The following is a 15,813-nucleotide window of genomic DNA, read 5'->3' on the forward strand; positions in this document are numbered from 1 at the left end:
GTTTTAATAAAATTATAATTTAGCCTCTATAATTTATTAAAATTTAAATCTTTTTTCTTAAAATATATAAACTATCAGTAAAATGCTATTAAATCATGAGAATAAAATTAAATAATTTTATCCTTTTTTTCCTTAAATTACAATAATAAAATTTGCAATTCAACCTAAAATAAAGTAAAATATATTTTCAACACCTTTTTTTAGAATACTAAACATTACAAAAATTAATAATAAATTATAAACATAAATATATTATTTTAGCATCCACAATTCGAACTTCTTATCTTTTGGTGAATATACATATCTTTTACGATTTTTTTTTTNAAAATTGAATGTAATAGCAATGACACAAAGGACCCTCGTTTAATAGATTCTTGACATATTAGACTTATCTCGGATTACTATTAGGTTCTATTCAAACAAAATTTAATTTAAATTTTAAAATTTATTGATCTCTTTAGAAATAATAATGATAATAAAATAAAATAAAATAAAGCACTAAGATCAGCAGAAATACATTTTTTTTTTAAAAAAAAAAAAAAAGTAAGAGAGTATTGTATTATAGATTATATATATAAAGCAATATATTTGTTCAGATGCTCAAGCTAAAAAACAATAATCTCTGCTACCACTCATCAAGAACAATCACCATGAACCTCTCTACATCTCGCTAGCACATAATTTACAATTCTAACATGCTCAAAATATGGGCCCTTTACAAATGGAGGCCCAACTCCAAACCCAAAAGAAGACAGGCCCAATTTAAGTAGTGGGACAGAATATCTTCAATATGGAGGCCCAACTTCAAGCCCAAAGAAGTAGGCCCAATCTAAGTAGTGGGACAGAATATCTTCAAGATGGAGGCCCAACTTCAAGCCCAAAGAAGGCAGGCCCAATTTAAGTAGTGGAACAGAATATCTTCAAGTTCAACTTTCTGACCCATTGCATCTCCCATGGTCCAAAAATAATAGCACAACACAGCCACTACCAATCATTATAAATATAGACCGGAGGGGCAGACAATTGGCGCAAAGAATGGGGATTAGAGAAGAGTGAGATCTACACAGTTGAAAGTTACAGAAACAGGAAGTGGATGAACAAAATGAAACTCAGAAAAAGAGTTAATGCTTCTATAGCTAGTGATTGAAGGAGCTTATCTTGGGTTGAGCCGCTCACGCTCAGCTGTCCTGCATTGACGAACTCGTTCTTCCCGGACGTGACCGATACATTTACAGCTTGAGAACCTGGAAATAGAGTTTGTTTTCATGAAACTCCGATTGAAGTAGTTTGATGGGGTTGTATAGATTTATACACAGCCTTGAATTTTAACTTACAATCATAGTTTGCCCACCCGAGTTGCTGGCGTGCCAAATCGTATACGAATATCTTATCTTTCATAACAAGATCTGCAAGAGGAAGGCATTAAAATGAGGTTCAAAGACTGAAGATCAATACCAAGCTCATCGAAGGGATGCCAATAACTAAAACTTCGATACCCAAATTCATTCACCCAAAGACTGAAGACCGAATTAATCTCATTCTTTTTTATTCATTACTACAACGCGCCACCCGAAGCACAAAGCGAAGCTCCTCCGTAATGCCTATCTATATATGTGAGTGGCTCTTTTTTGGAGACTTAGTCCAATGGCTATATTGCGGGTTCGCGCCCCGTCAGTCCCGACGGATCAAATCCAATAAAAAAAATACATAGATAAATTAATCTCTCCATTTTCTGTGAAAAAGGAGTACAAATAGCATAATTTCATTCCAAATGGGATTCTATTATTATCCATTTTCGTTTCACATTTCTCATCAACAAATATGGGAATTTTCATTTCTTCCACGAGTACCGGTATGATTCGTGGAGTCTCTAATGAAGTGTTGAATCTTACATATAATAGCAGATGCAAATTGATTTTGCCAACAAGAAGTTGGAGCATTTCATTACCCAAGTTCTAGCAGATACCCACATCAAAAAAGAAGTCCAAGTTCAGGGACTAACCTCCTAAAATTGTTACTCCTTCCTGAACTTTCTGAAAACCAATACACCATAATGCAGCACCATCCTGCAAGGATAGTAGAGCAATATCGAACATCGCAACATGGTCGATGATATACAACCAAAGGAATGAATCTCACACAACTTACATAAAAGCCAAGATGCATAAGATATTCTTCGGGTCTTAACACCATAGATGCACCGGCCGCAAAATTTAAGCTAACCATGGGAAATATCTCGTCTACACTGGACATGAAAGAGAATTTTGACCCATTCAATTCTTGAATAAGATCAGCATTTTTCTTCTCAAAGATCAATACAGTTAAAAATGGCGACAGACCTGGTGGATACTAGATAACACTGGCTGCCCTTTGAAATAGTAGGAGTCACAGATTGGGAAACAGCAGCAGTTATCTTAACAAGTCAAAAGCAAAACACATGTTGAGTAGTTGCATAAATGCATCAATAAGAGTTTAGGTTGGTTTACATTAGGCCCTTGTCCGTAAAACATTGATTCTGACACGGGGAAAGGAAACTTACCGCGCTGACAAATGGCGTATAAGCTTCTTCCACAAGATAAGCCAATGTTGTCCCGGAGTCTACAATAGTTCCTCGATTATTTGATGTTGCAAACACAGATGGATCGATTGGCAGTGTCTGACCATTGACAGCAATGCTTTGCAGATACAAGTTATAGTGAGGCCTGATATTTTAAATGAGGAAACAGTCAAGCTTTCATACAGTTGTACATTTTTCTATCAACATACACAAGCACAAATGTGAAATAAAAATCTGAAACATTAGAACCAGTAAGAAAATGCTTAAATTGATAGAATGTTTAAGCGTAGTTCCTCCTAGATTCCCGGATCATCTCTCGATTATAGGAAGGTTGGAAGGGAGATGCTTGTGAAACAAAACAACCACCAGAGTACAATCATTTGTGACAAAATAAAATTTATAAGTAGCTAATGCAATCCGGAACTTAAGATCAACAAATAATTATGCAAGAAGCACATTCAGATTGGCAGTTCTCTGAAAGAAAAAAGGATTCAGTAACTTCCGACATTTGAAATAAGTTGCAACTTTTTTACTTGATTTTTTTCAGCGGTGAACTCTTGATTTAGAAAAATAATGATGAAGGTGGACATACTGAGAGGGGACGAGTGGGCTATACACAATGCCGGGCTCCAGAACCTCTCCAAGAACCAATATACCACCTCCATTTCCTTCTCCTTTTAAACAATGGGAAAATACTTTAGGGGTTATCCCTCGAGCTGATAACTGTGATATGACAGACAAATCCCCGGGGCCAAATCCGAAAATGCCATCTATTGCATGGTCTGATTTAGTCAAGTCACCTGACTGATATGTGCTGCAACTGCATTTAAAGATCATATGATACATTTAGCTTTTCCCAAAAAAATGTAAGAGTAGAACGCATACAGATTGAGGTAGAAGGAAATATATTCAGACCATAGAAGTAGACATACTACATTTTGTATCAAAACATTCAGTGTATGGTATGATAAGACAAACATTGACCTCATATTCTTCCTCATGTACATGACTTAGAAAACAACGGTCGGAATTCAAAATGTAACAGTCCAAGCCCACCGCTAATAGATATTGTCCTCTTTGGGCTTTCCCTTTCGGGCTTCCCCTTGAGGTTTTTAAAACGTGACTACTAGGGAGAGGTTTCCACACCCTTATAAAGAATGTTTCGTTCTTCTCCCCAATCGATGTGGGATCTCACAATACCTGCTAGCGGTGGACTTGGGCTGTTACACAAAACTAGCGTCTGTGAGGTAAAAATGATAGTTCTAAGAAAATACCAGTTGAAAGTCCATCCAAATAGAAACCTTTATATGGTAAAATAGCTACTTCATCCCGATAGAGTCCATTCGAATTTACGGTGTGTTAAGCAATTCAAAAAATAACTTTCAATCTCATATGTAAAAAATTGCGCCCACCCAACTCACCCAAAAACAACTGTAGCTGAAGAGTTAGCAATCATAGAATGCCCCATAACCATGTCAAAGTACATGGACTCAGATACATAATAACCTGATGTTCCACTTCCATCACCATACTGAAAGGTGTAACTACATTGATTAGTCTGAGATAAACACTGAGTCGCAGTTGTTTGGAATGCAGAATTGCATATTGGATCGGAGCAGGAAACCAGTGAAGAACTTGATGAGTTGGAAGCATCAAAGAAATTAAGTTGAATCTGCACAAGGAAAACTAAAATAAGAACTTCAACAATGGGGCCATTGTGCCATTTGAAACTAACAAAAGAGGAGGTAAAAGAAAAAGACTCTTACTCCAAGTCCACTTGCTCTGGGGCAGCCATTGCAGGAATTGCAGTTCACCCACAATATATCGCTTCCAGTGTCGATCTGCACCGTAAATTCCTTCGGGGGAGTGCCCAATTTAACTTTGGTAAAGTAAAGCCTGAACAAGCCATTAACAACGAGATTACAAAACAAAAAAAGAAACAGCCATAGAATTCTGAAAGGTAAGAATGTAAGAAGACCGCCAAAAAAACAAACGGCTCTATTTGCTTTAACTCACGGCGTGTGTAAAGTATCATATCCACAAGAAATATTTAAATCAAAAGAAGAACAAGAAGAACCAAATAAAGAATTAAAGTAGCATTTATTATTATTTCGGTGTTGGAACAACAGAAGAAAAGGAAAAGGAAAATATAAAGCATTTTTCCAGTTTTCAGTCTATAAGATCAATTCGACCATCATTCTTTCGCTTTCTTTAGTCCATTTCCCATACCCCTCTCTCTCTCATGAACAGCCTACTAGCCGCTTAACAGAGCATCAGAGGAACGAACATGTCACGAACACAGAACGCGATTCCAATCCATCAAACCAAAAGCCAAGAAAACCACAATAATCCTAGTCTAGAGAATTAACGAACACATCAAACTGCTAAAAACAACAAAAATTAAAGAAAATTCAGTGGAGGAGCAGGAGTTACCCGACGAGCAACGGATCGGAAGAACCTTCGACTGAGAAGTCGACGACGCCACTGACGACACCTTGCAAGATTCTGGCATGCCTGAGACGGTCCCGAGCTCTGAGAGTTTCAAGTTCGATAGAGCGAGATGAAGGGAAGGCTCTCTGCAGAGAGAGACGTTGGACGGGGAAGCCGGAGTAGACAACCGTCGCCGACAAAACGACGGATACTAAAGCGAAGATCAAGGAAGTGAGGGCCCGCATTTCAATGGAATTTTGAGTTCTCAGATGGGAAGATTCATGAACAAAGATCGAGTTATGGGTTTGTTCCTGCACATTGCAGTGAAAGAGAAATAGAGAGAGAGCAACAACAACAACAACAACAGTAGGAAGAAAACTTTTGGATTTGAATTAACTAAGAAGTTCGGTTTATTAAAGCTTAATTCTCAAAACCGCCATGGATCTGCTCGAGCTTTATTTACTTACAGACCCCACCGGCGCTCGAAAATGAGTGTGAAAAGACGAAATTAGCCCTTTCACTTTAATCCATCTCATTTTAGAGCGAAAAATACTTTTTCTTAAAATCTCCGGTCAAAAAGTAAACAAATCTCATTTTATTTGTTGAATTTTTTGTACTTTTCTTACATTTTAAAATAATTGAATTTCAACTTTTTTATTTATTTATTCTATTTTTTTTCTATATTATTATATCAACTCTTTAAAATTTAATATTTTAATCTTTATATTTTTTTTTTATCACATAACAAATATAAAATATAAAGATTTGAAGCTTTTTAACTCATAATACTAAAATATAAACATTTAAATACTATTAGTGAACCATGCTCGTTTCTTTGAAAGAAAAAAAAAACTCTTCACAAGGGATCAGTTAGCTCGAAGCTTCTCGGTTGTGTTTAAATTATTCTAATATATGAACTTAAAAAATATTGATTACCATTTGATGAAATTAGAAGTAAAATCACGAGAATTTATGTTGAAATTGAACAATATAATATTATTGTAGACACGTGTGGAATTTCTACATGTTCCTAACTAGCATTATGAAGAGAATATCATTCATTTAGTCGTGTCGAGTAGGATCATCAATTTTACCGAACTAATAATTAATAATGATTTGAAAATAAACTCAAATTAGAATTTTAAAACAAATTATTAAATACATGGACAAGGGGTTAGTGGTAAAATTACATTAAAGAAAACAATATATATGAAATTCAACCGTAATTTTCAACCGTAATTCAGTTAATAATTTGTGGGCCGGGCTTCAGAAAGTTGGGCCGGACCGGCGGCCGATGACCGATTTCGCTCAGAGAAGTGCAGTATTTAAAGGCAGCTAGCGGCAACCGAAAATGACTTGTAACCACCGATGGTAAGTTCCGCAGCTCCAGACTCTGCCACCGGCGCCGCGTCGTCTGTTGCCGCCCCCACTGTCACCGCCGGCTCGAGTCCGGCGTCACCGGTGCTTGGGGCGATGAAGAAGATGACGATGTGGGATGTATTAAATATTTTTTTAGTGGAGAGAAAATTGAAAGTAGCATGAAATTAATTTGTAATTTAATTAAAAATTAACATTATATATATATATATATATAGTAATGACGTGTTCTTTGAAAATACGTGGCATGCTATTAAGAGGCGACGTGGAAAAACTTCAACCGCAGTTGTGGCCACGTAGGTGGCCAATCTCTGACAAATTCCATTTGGGGAAAGCTTTCCGACCCTCCCTTGCTCGATTCTCCGCCATGGCGACCCGCCTTCCGAGGACGAAGCTATTCTGGTCCCTAACATCCAGATCATCGGCTGACGATTATTCGCCGATGGCCGTTCTCATCAGATCTAGGCGAAGGTGGGCGTCATCGTCGTCTTCTTCTTCTTCTTCTTCTTCGTCTTCTCCGCCTAGTAAGTCGCAGAAAACGGAGAAGAAGTTCGTGGACCGTCTTTCATCGGTGATAGACGCCGTCAATGACCGGAAACTCCCTCCGGAGCTTCGAGGCCAGCGTAACTCTGTCAGGTCCTACTTGCTTTACTCCATTTCACTTACCTGCATATCTGGTTTGCGCTCTCAGATTAATTCCTCCTTAATCGACTTTCCTGATGCGATCTTTATGCTTAGTTTTCGTTGAGGATTAGCTAATTTCTGAAACAGAGTTTCTGTTCTATTACAAATTTCTCGTGTTTTTATTACTTCTGCATTCCTCATTCTATGTGAAGATTATTATAGCAAGAGAACAAACGCTTTTTTCTGGAGATTGATTATTCCCCTTCATGTAATTCACTGTCACACACTGCCATTCGAGTGTTTGAAACTTCATAGGTATTGAATTGTCTACCAAAATTCAGCAAGTAATTAGCGATGCTTCCATCTCTGTCAAAAAGAAAAGAGGGAAAAAAAACCTTAGATGTCCATTTTGCTATTAGTATAGCCACGAATTACAGACCTAATCCTATCATGCTTGAGCCTATATGCCTCATTTCTGTGTAAATCTATGGTTCATCTTTACCTTCTTTAACATTTTGTTTAAGTTATTGTCATCTTCAATTAGACGAACTTTTTGTTTAATTTTGGCTATGTTCATCCTCACTGAGATAAGCCTTTTACATTTCACTTTATTATAGATCTCTGCTTTTCACCTGCTGTTGTTTTGACTTAGCTAGAATATTTTGGATAGGTCAGAAACTGATCTGATAAATGTTGTTGAGAGGAGGATTTGGAATTCCATGGAAGAAGGGCAATTCGAGAACTTACCAGGAAAAGGGAAACCTCTGAATCTCTCTACTAATCCCCATGCTGATCCAGCAGAAGACACATTGTACCGAATCTTGTCGAAAAATGGATGTGCACCAGAATGGGTTGAGCTCAACAAAGAGATTAGGAGCAATATATCTGTGTGGCGATCATCGTTGAAGAAAGCATTTGAGAGTAGAGGCAATGAAGATCTTTCAAAATGGACTGAGAGTTCAGAGGCTTTGAAAGTGCAATTGCAACACATCAATGACAAGGTCAGTTATCAGTTTTCTGGTTCTTAATAATGGAAACTTGGGTTCTAAATTCTAATTCAGTATCGGGTTCTTCGTTTCTCACCGGAAGTTGGTCAATTCAACAATTCCTTAACCCTCCCAACTTCAACTGGGCGGCTGGGAAGCAACTAGCAAGTTAATGGTTGCTTGTTGGGATTTAGGGTTCTAGTGTGGGGAAGTGCGTTTTTCATATTAATGCGTATAAGTATAAAAGATTATAGCTTATGTTTCTAAACATCTAACCTCTTAGTTGAAGATATATATCCAAACCCCAAATGGGGTTGGGAGATTAAACATCGATATGTATCATAACCATTGACACATCTAACCTTTTAGTTAATTTGTGCTTTTAACTGATTTAGCATTCTATTCCACGACCTTTCTGCAAAGGTGTAGTAAACATAGTTTCAGTTTTGATTTGCAGGTTTTTCGGTATAACTTAATAGTTCCTTTTGGCCGCCAAATGTCTGGATTGAAATGGGAGAAAGAACTGGATCGTCTTGTAGAATGAGACAACCTGTTTCTCCTCTTTGCAATCCACCGCCCCAGTTTTGCTTTGCCAGGTCAGAACCATTGAACCAGCATTCATGTCTCTACAGACAGAAAAACTGTTCTAGCCGTCACATAAAAGGAGAAAAGAAAGCTCTTTTGGCATATCAAATCCGTATATCTGCAGTGCTTATCTAGTTTATACTGTTTAAAAATGTTTACATATGATTGTGGGTTTTGAGTCTTACCCATTTTTCACTTTATGATTTTTAATTAGGTTAAAAGAAATTATGGTTGTATTCGTCCAGTAAAATGTACTGTTCTAACTTTTGATAAGGATTCTTATGAATACCTATCATTAATACAACATTTTACAGTTTGATTAGCATATTATACGATGGATGAAACTATATAATAATGTAAAAATATAGGGACCAAAATAGAAAATCATAAAAATACATGAACCAAGATAGAATAGATTTTAACTTATAAAGTGCAAGTAAAGTGTGAGGATATGAAAAGTAAAAGTGAACGGGTATCATTTTTTACAATGATTATTACAAAGAGAAAAAGCGATCATCAAAATGAAAACAAAGAATCAAATTACTGTCATCAGTAAAACGAACAGACTTTCACAAGGGAAACAACTGGTAAAAACCCCATCTGGGATTCAAATGATTTCAACCTCTACTTGAAAAAGTGTTTGTAGCAGTTGCATAAGCAGTAAAAGAGTAAGAATTTACATGATCAGTGTCGCTATCAATGTTCTGCAGTTCAGCTCAGGTGGTGGTAGCAGCAAGTTGAATGAGAGCTCGCCGGTGGTAATCCATACGCAGCTTCTTGTATTTGTGAGTAAAAGAACCCAAATCTATCTCTCTGTCAAGGAGCTGTCTGTGCAGATTGTCTGACTCCTCTTCAGTCTCCTTCATTCTCTCTGCATAAACAAAGTTTGGATTCAAGACCAGATCAAGTAATGGAGAATTCTGTGGTGTGTGAAAATGCAGAACAGGAGAAATTAAATTTTACTTCTTTTCTAATTATACAAAGAACTTCCTTTCAGTTATCAGTTTTGGAAGTAGACTTGTTCCATAACGTTTTCTTTGTAAAAACGGTGTCGAAAACGATTTTAACCGAACACAATTTTCAATCCTAAGCTTTGAAGATTCATTCTCATAAACAAGTTCCAAACTCATGACCTCTTCTTACTATCTATGAAATTATGAACGTCTTACTAGCCTCTAGTTGGAACGTTACAAGGGATCCTTTAAACTACTCTACTCATTAACAGAGATGGGAATGATTCTTGTAGGCCCCGTCTCCTTGGAAGGATATGTACGCCCAATCTCCCTAGCCTTGAATTCAAGCCTAGACGGTAATTATCAATGATAACAAAATCAGAAATCCAATAAACAACTACTACAATATACCTTGAAGCCTTCGGATAAGTGAAGCAGGAGAACAGAGGTTCAAGATCTCTTTCTTCTTTCGGTCAAGCTCGTTCAGCTTCTCCTCAGCAGCAGCCAGTTCAGTTGTCCGGATTATTCTGCACTGTGGGAGAATGAACAGGAGGGCGGATTTCAGCACGGAGGGCGAGTGAATTCAACAAGCAAGAGAAATAACTAATTTTCTGATAAACCCATACCTGGTTTCTAAGTTCCATGATGCGTGGTTCCTTTTCCATGTTCTCACCTTTTCAAGTTAAAATGATGGTTGAGATTTGTCCCATAGAGAAATGCTTAGAAGGAAAGGCAAGCAGAAAAGTCTTTAAAAAAATCTATGTTACTTACTTGCAAGCTGAAGAGTTTCCTCGCGCAGCTCATCTCTTAGCTGGTGAAAATTATTAAAAATTGAAAGCAGCAAAGATCCAATCAGCCATCATTTTAATTTACAAAGAAGAAGCATATAAGAGAAGCCATGATATTGGGTGCTACATTAATATGGACCAACAACAAGAACCACATGATAAACAAAAGAAATCATGAGGAAACAGTTATTAAAAAGATTGATTTTGACGCATGGACCCAACTGACATAGTTGCAAAGATCCTACGTTAACACGAGGTAGTTCTGAGTAACTAGAGTTGTTTCATTCACATATCTAGGTGTAGTCATCACCTAAGATATTCAATGTATAAAACTATTAGGCACGTGTTAATCATGAAAGTCTTGAATTTTTTACTATTAGAATGACCATAAGCAGCTTCCAAACATAGCCGACATCTCGACGGTCAGGGGTTCAAGCACAGTGGGATTGGGATTTTCATCTTGATCGGCCTCAACATAAGGAGGTTAAAGTTCTTGTTGAGGCCCCCAAACTAGAAATGGATGCATACAGAAAGAAGAATACAGACTGCATCAAGGCGCGTTGAGGCACAGCTGAGGGATCCTTGGAAGAATAGATCCAGGCCAAAACCTTCCACCTATGATGCTATTCTTTAGGATGTTGCCAGTTCACCCCTTTAATTGAAAATAAGTCCAAGCTTATCGAATTCAAAGCCAAGAGCGATATAATAAAGGAAAGAAAATCCTGTGTTTTCTTTGAAAATGGAATTAACTCGGCATTGAAATAACAATGAAGATATACAGGATGAATGTGCAGTTCTTAAAAGTAGTATACTAGGAAAGATCAAGTAATGCTCTGCAATTGCCAGTATGGAATCTGAAATGGTAAAGCTGCATGAATGAATAAATAAATAACCTACCTAAGACAACCATCAGATGAACATGTTAATCCTCTATCAGAAACAAACAAGATATGAACTTTAATTTCTTACATTTAAGCTTCACAATTGAGGAAGTTCAAGAACTACAAGGAAAATGTAACTTACGTTGTTCTGAATTTTAATCTGGTCGAGTGAAAGGAGGAATTGATTATATGCATCCTTGTCCGACAATAGCTTTCGTAACTCATCAACACTGCCCAAATTAAAAAGGGGAGAAAAAAAGAGAGTGATCAATATCCTCAAATGATGAAACCAAGAAGGTTGCAATCTGGTTCAGGTATTCATAGCGTGCATTTGAAATCAGAAGCCACAAAATTAATATTAAATAAATAAAAAAAATGGACAACACCACCATAAACGTGCAAACATCATAGGTTTACTTACAAAAATGATTACTAAAAGAATTTCCTCGTCCAGAAAATAAAAGTAGAAGACACTCAAGGTAGCAGTTTGGAGTTTCAATTGAAAAAAAAATAAATCGCTTGATATAAAAGTAGAAGACCTTGCCAGCGGAGGTTACAAAAAGCTCTTCAAAATGGGAAAAGAAAATTGTTGACTATAACTGTTGAAAGGAGTAAGTTAAGACCAATAAGAGCCACAAATGAGACAGTCTAGGAAACAAACATAGGTCTTCTCTCCATTTTAAATGTTGACTTTAAGACAAAGCTCGATATATGAACATAGTGATAGTGCCTTCTATTAAGACCCCCTATAATTTTGTGACTGTATGTAAGAGAAGAATGAAGATGTCAAGATTTTCTAACCATAAAAAATAGATAATGGGAGAACTCTAATTTCTAGAACAATTGTTGGGTGAAACCTCGAAAAGTTATCTCTTCCAGATTACAACAGATTTCGAGCTCCGAAAACATAGTCGTAAGAGGTTTTGTTTAAAAAATCTTTGTCAGACAATGGGATTGAGAAAGCCCCAACTCTGATCATATCCTAAGGACACTAGAGCAGCTCCTTTAATCATATCCTAAGGACAAGAGAGCAATCTAACAGCCATGCTTGCAGCTCCTTTACTTTTCTGCATGATACAGCCTATTTTATGAATCAAAGTCTCTATGGTTGCATCCAAATCGCTGGAGTACCGAAAAAGATTAGATTGCTGGAATTTGTTGTTGGCTGGGCCTTAATACAGCTCAAATGCCTTCAAGGAGGCACATCACAACTTCTGTTTATCACCAAGCTTCTGCTATGGGAAATCTTAATCATCTCTTCCTCCACTATTCCTATGCTCAAGCCCTGAGGTCGTTTCTCTTATGCAAGATTTCAATTTAGCTTGAAACTTTAGAATTTTTAAAGAGACTTCTAAAGAGAGAACATTTGCAGTACTATCCATTTTCGAGTTTCACTATATACCTATATCACCTTTTTTTTTTTTACTACAGTTCTTTTTTCATTAATGTCAAATGAAGGACTATTATACAACCACTTGGCTATTCTGGGTTGATTGCTTACACCCTTTATGCTGCAGCTTTTAATCCATCAATGACGTTTGATTCTTGTTTTTTCTTTTTTTTAACATACACACCCACACAAGAGATGGGTTTTCTAAACTTCAAACACATTAAAAAGTAGGCACTACAATTTACTCAATGTACAAACAGCCAAATAAAGGTCAATAGAACTGAAACAAATAATCCAAAAACCATCAACTTTCAAATATGAATGTTCACGGGGAATCAAAGAGTGGGCAAAAAAACATTATTTCGAGTAGTCATGGACCTTAAGCTATACCTTTTGTCCTTCAAAGCAGAAATAATGCCAGCAGCTTCAGCCGGTGAAACGTGTGATGGAGATTGTGGCCTGGAGGAGGTGCTACCTGGGGTTCCAGGGCGAGAGGAGCTAACAGAAGGTGGATACCATGATTGTGTGATAACATCTTGAGGAGGACGTACCTGTTCCTCCTGAGATCCCCTGAAAATAGATACAAAATCACACAGATGTTTCAATACTATGCAAATCACATATGAAAAACAATAGCTCAAGTGGAATCAGATCAAATGACCAATCAACAAGAATCGTTGCAAGTTTGCGACTAAGAACAAAACATTTCCTAAAAACTGAAAAATGGGGAAGTATGGAAAATCCAGAGCTAATGAGGTGGAATACATTGCTCAGTGATCAAAAGAAGAAAACAAAAAAAGTGATGCTGAATCCAGATGAAGGCATGCTAGTCCTTTTCCCCAACATGAAAGATCAAATACTCTCCCGCAAGTTATATGTGGTTTCTTTCCAGCAAGTACAAACTATCCAAATTGCTTCTTCAAAAAGTTGGCAGGGGAACGAAGAACTCGAAATGATCCTTCGTTTCCGTGCATCACTTCTCAAATACACTATGCAGACATCTTTTAACTAAACTGGAAGGGATTGAGGTTACAGCCTATTTGTAACCCAAGAAATTGGCTTTGCCAACTGCGAAATGTCCACAAAACATTGAGTAAGCAATGTGTCGAACTGACAATGCATGCAGTCCAATCAGATCTATGCAGAGCAAATCTGTCCCTCAGTCACCTCAAACAGGACCAACCTTCAATCTAAAGTATATAAAACAGCCATCCGCTGGACCTTGTTACGAGAAATTTTGACAAAATAAAGCACAAACAGCCGGTATTGATCCAACTATAAGCTACTAAACCCTCAATTCAAAGCCACAGAAACCGTAATCTATTTTCTAACCAACCAGCAAATCCCAAACGAACTACGAACCATGTTCGATCTAAAACCAAGTTGAAAAAGCAGCTTCATCAAGAAAATGATACACAGACTACCCGGAACGCCCAAAAATCGAACAATCAGAGTTGCAAACGAATTACAGAAGAAATCCCAATCCAAATACATGAAATTGGAAATGAAAAGGAGAAAGAGAAGAGATCATACCAAAACTTGAACATCGGTCGGAAGGATAATCGATCCCGGGGTTATCAGATGAAATTAGAGACAATACTACGAAGGGGGAAAAAAAAGTACAAAACTCTCGGATTAAGAATCCTCCGACCGACGAAAGCAAGGATCCGGCGGCAATCAGACCTCAAATTCGTGTCCGTGCGCGCTTTCGCTTCCTTAGCCAAGAATCAAAGTCCGTTTTTTTCCTCTTAATTGATGGAGTTTGAAGATTATTCCGAGTTCTAAAACCGGCGCTGTCGATTTCTCGACCTTTCTTCTAGCCTATTTATTTATTATTTTCTTTATTAAATAATTTTCTTGGTTTTCATTTTCTAAAATTACAGTCATGAAAAAATATAATTTAATATAAAAAGAATTTTAACGATAAGATAAATTTCAAAGTTGCCCCTTTTCTCATTTTATTATCAAAATCATCCATTAAATATACAAAATATCATAAGTAGCCCTTCTTTTAATAAATATTAAATCAAACAAACTGTTACTTCCTATTAATACTCCTTACCATATTAAAGCTCAAGCTATAATATAAAAATATATAAAAATAAAAAATTATATTAAAAGGTTCCATTTTGAAATAAATAAACATTATGGGGGTTGAATTGAAAAGTACTTTTTTGGGCCGACAACGTTAGTTGGGCCGAATTATTTGTTTCTGTAACCCAATCTAACTGGGCCACGACTAAGGGCCCATGATTCAAATAGCCCATTTACTTTTGAAATACAAAATCAGTCATTAAAAAAAAAATGAATTTGTTAATATTATAGTTAAATAATATTCAAATGATTAACTCACTATTCGGCCGAAAAACCTAAATCGTTGTATAAATTAAAACGTGGGTCAACCCAAATTTCATAAATTTATAGTTATCAAACACTTGTCACAATCGCAGGCAGCGGACTTGCGATTGTGCGGCACGCACTTTCTAACGACAAGTGAGTTAAGTCAATTCGTTCTTGCGTCGTCTACGGTCAAACAACGTATGCTTGAGCCTTTCGAAAGAGAGATTTTTGAAAGAGACTTTATATAAGCAAGCAAGAGAGAAAAGTTAAAATATGAACGATTGAAAGAGTAAAAGTTGTTTCATAGAATAAAAAGAAAAAAAATGAAGTGGTCCTTAGATGAGTGATTGATTCTACGAGGGTGTGCAAAATGGGGAAAGGCTTGGCAGCGCAGCAAGGCGCATGGGGAGGGGGCACATGGGCGGCGGCGAAGGGCAGGCGAAATGGGCATTTGGGCATTTTGACAAACAGTTAGTGGGCACAAAAACTAAGAGGGATGCTTTAATTTGTGAGATCTTATGGAGATTTGATAAATGTGATTGAATCATAAAGTTGCAAATATTAAAGCATTTATTGAAGACAAGGCAACGCAAGCTAGCTAATCATGTTGGGTGTTTAACATTTTTGTAATTAGCCTAAAGTTAAGTATTCTTTCCATCATCACCTCTCATGAGCCGACATGAGAAGGGACTAGGTGTCCCGACCCTAAAAATTTTAGCATTTGTATATGTTTTGTGTATAGAACTCGACCCTACAACTTAGTTTTGAATATTATTCATGTCATGCTGATATCATATGGGAATTACTCTTTATATATTCATCGGGTGAAATTCAATGAGTTGGTGACCCGAACAACCCAAATAAAGTTCACAACTCAACCCAACTCAACCCAATTCAGTTGT

At 36.8% G+C, this 15,813-nt stretch overlaps 3 protein-coding genes across 3 annotated transcripts; 1 reads left to right on the top strand and 2 right to left on the bottom strand.

Moving 5' to 3' along the window:
* Window positions 1–573: 573 nt before the first annotated feature.
* LOC111799650 (aspartic proteinase-like protein 2) lies at window positions 574–5,360 on the bottom strand. The gene is made up of 10 exons (XM_023683076.1): window positions 4,991–5,360; window positions 4,324–4,453; window positions 3,979–4,229; window positions 3,150–3,377; window positions 2,540–2,702; window positions 2,340–2,413; window positions 2,149–2,245; window positions 2,003–2,066; window positions 1,335–1,406; window positions 574–1,244 (listed from the first exon to the last, which is right to left on the bottom strand). Exons 1-10 carry the CDS (start codon window positions 5,230–5,232, stop codon window positions 1,075–1,077), a joined length of 1,491 nt encoding a protein of 496 aa, XP_023538844.1. The 5' UTR covers window positions 5,233–5,360; the 3' UTR covers window positions 574–1,074.
* A 1,312-nt stretch (window positions 5,361–6,672) lies between these two features.
* Window positions 6,673–8,884, top strand: LOC111801148 (dnaJ homolog subfamily C member 28). Its single transcript, XM_023685140.1, has 3 exons — window positions 6,673–7,000; window positions 7,659–7,989; window positions 8,432–8,884. The coding sequence occupies exons 1-3, from the start codon at window positions 6,732–6,734 to the stop codon at window positions 8,516–8,518; spliced, it is 687 nt and encodes a 228-aa protein (XP_023540908.1). The 5' UTR covers window positions 6,673–6,731; the 3' UTR covers window positions 8,519–8,884.
* Window positions 8,885–9,004: 120 nt separating this feature from the next.
* LOC111801094 (vacuolar protein-sorting-associated protein 37 homolog 1-like) lies at window positions 9,005–14,388 on the bottom strand. Its single transcript, XM_023685075.1, has 7 exons — window positions 14,105–14,388; window positions 12,962–13,141; window positions 11,324–11,411; window positions 10,284–10,323; window positions 10,139–10,185; window positions 9,924–10,044; window positions 9,005–9,430 (listed from the first exon to the last, which is right to left on the bottom strand). The coding sequence occupies exons 1-7, from the start codon at window positions 14,116–14,118 to the stop codon at window positions 9,276–9,278; spliced, it is 645 nt and encodes a 214-aa protein (XP_023540843.1). The 5' UTR covers window positions 14,119–14,388; the 3' UTR covers window positions 9,005–9,275.
* Window positions 14,389–15,813: the final 1,425 nt, after the last annotated feature.

This window comes from Cucurbita pepo, chromosome LG08, assembly GCF_002806865.2.
Source record: "Cucurbita pepo subsp. pepo cultivar mu-cu-16 chromosome LG08, ASM280686v2, whole genome shotgun sequence".
In the NCBI taxonomy this organism is placed as follows: Eukaryota; Viridiplantae; Streptophyta; class Magnoliopsida; order Cucurbitales; family Cucurbitaceae; genus Cucurbita; species Cucurbita pepo.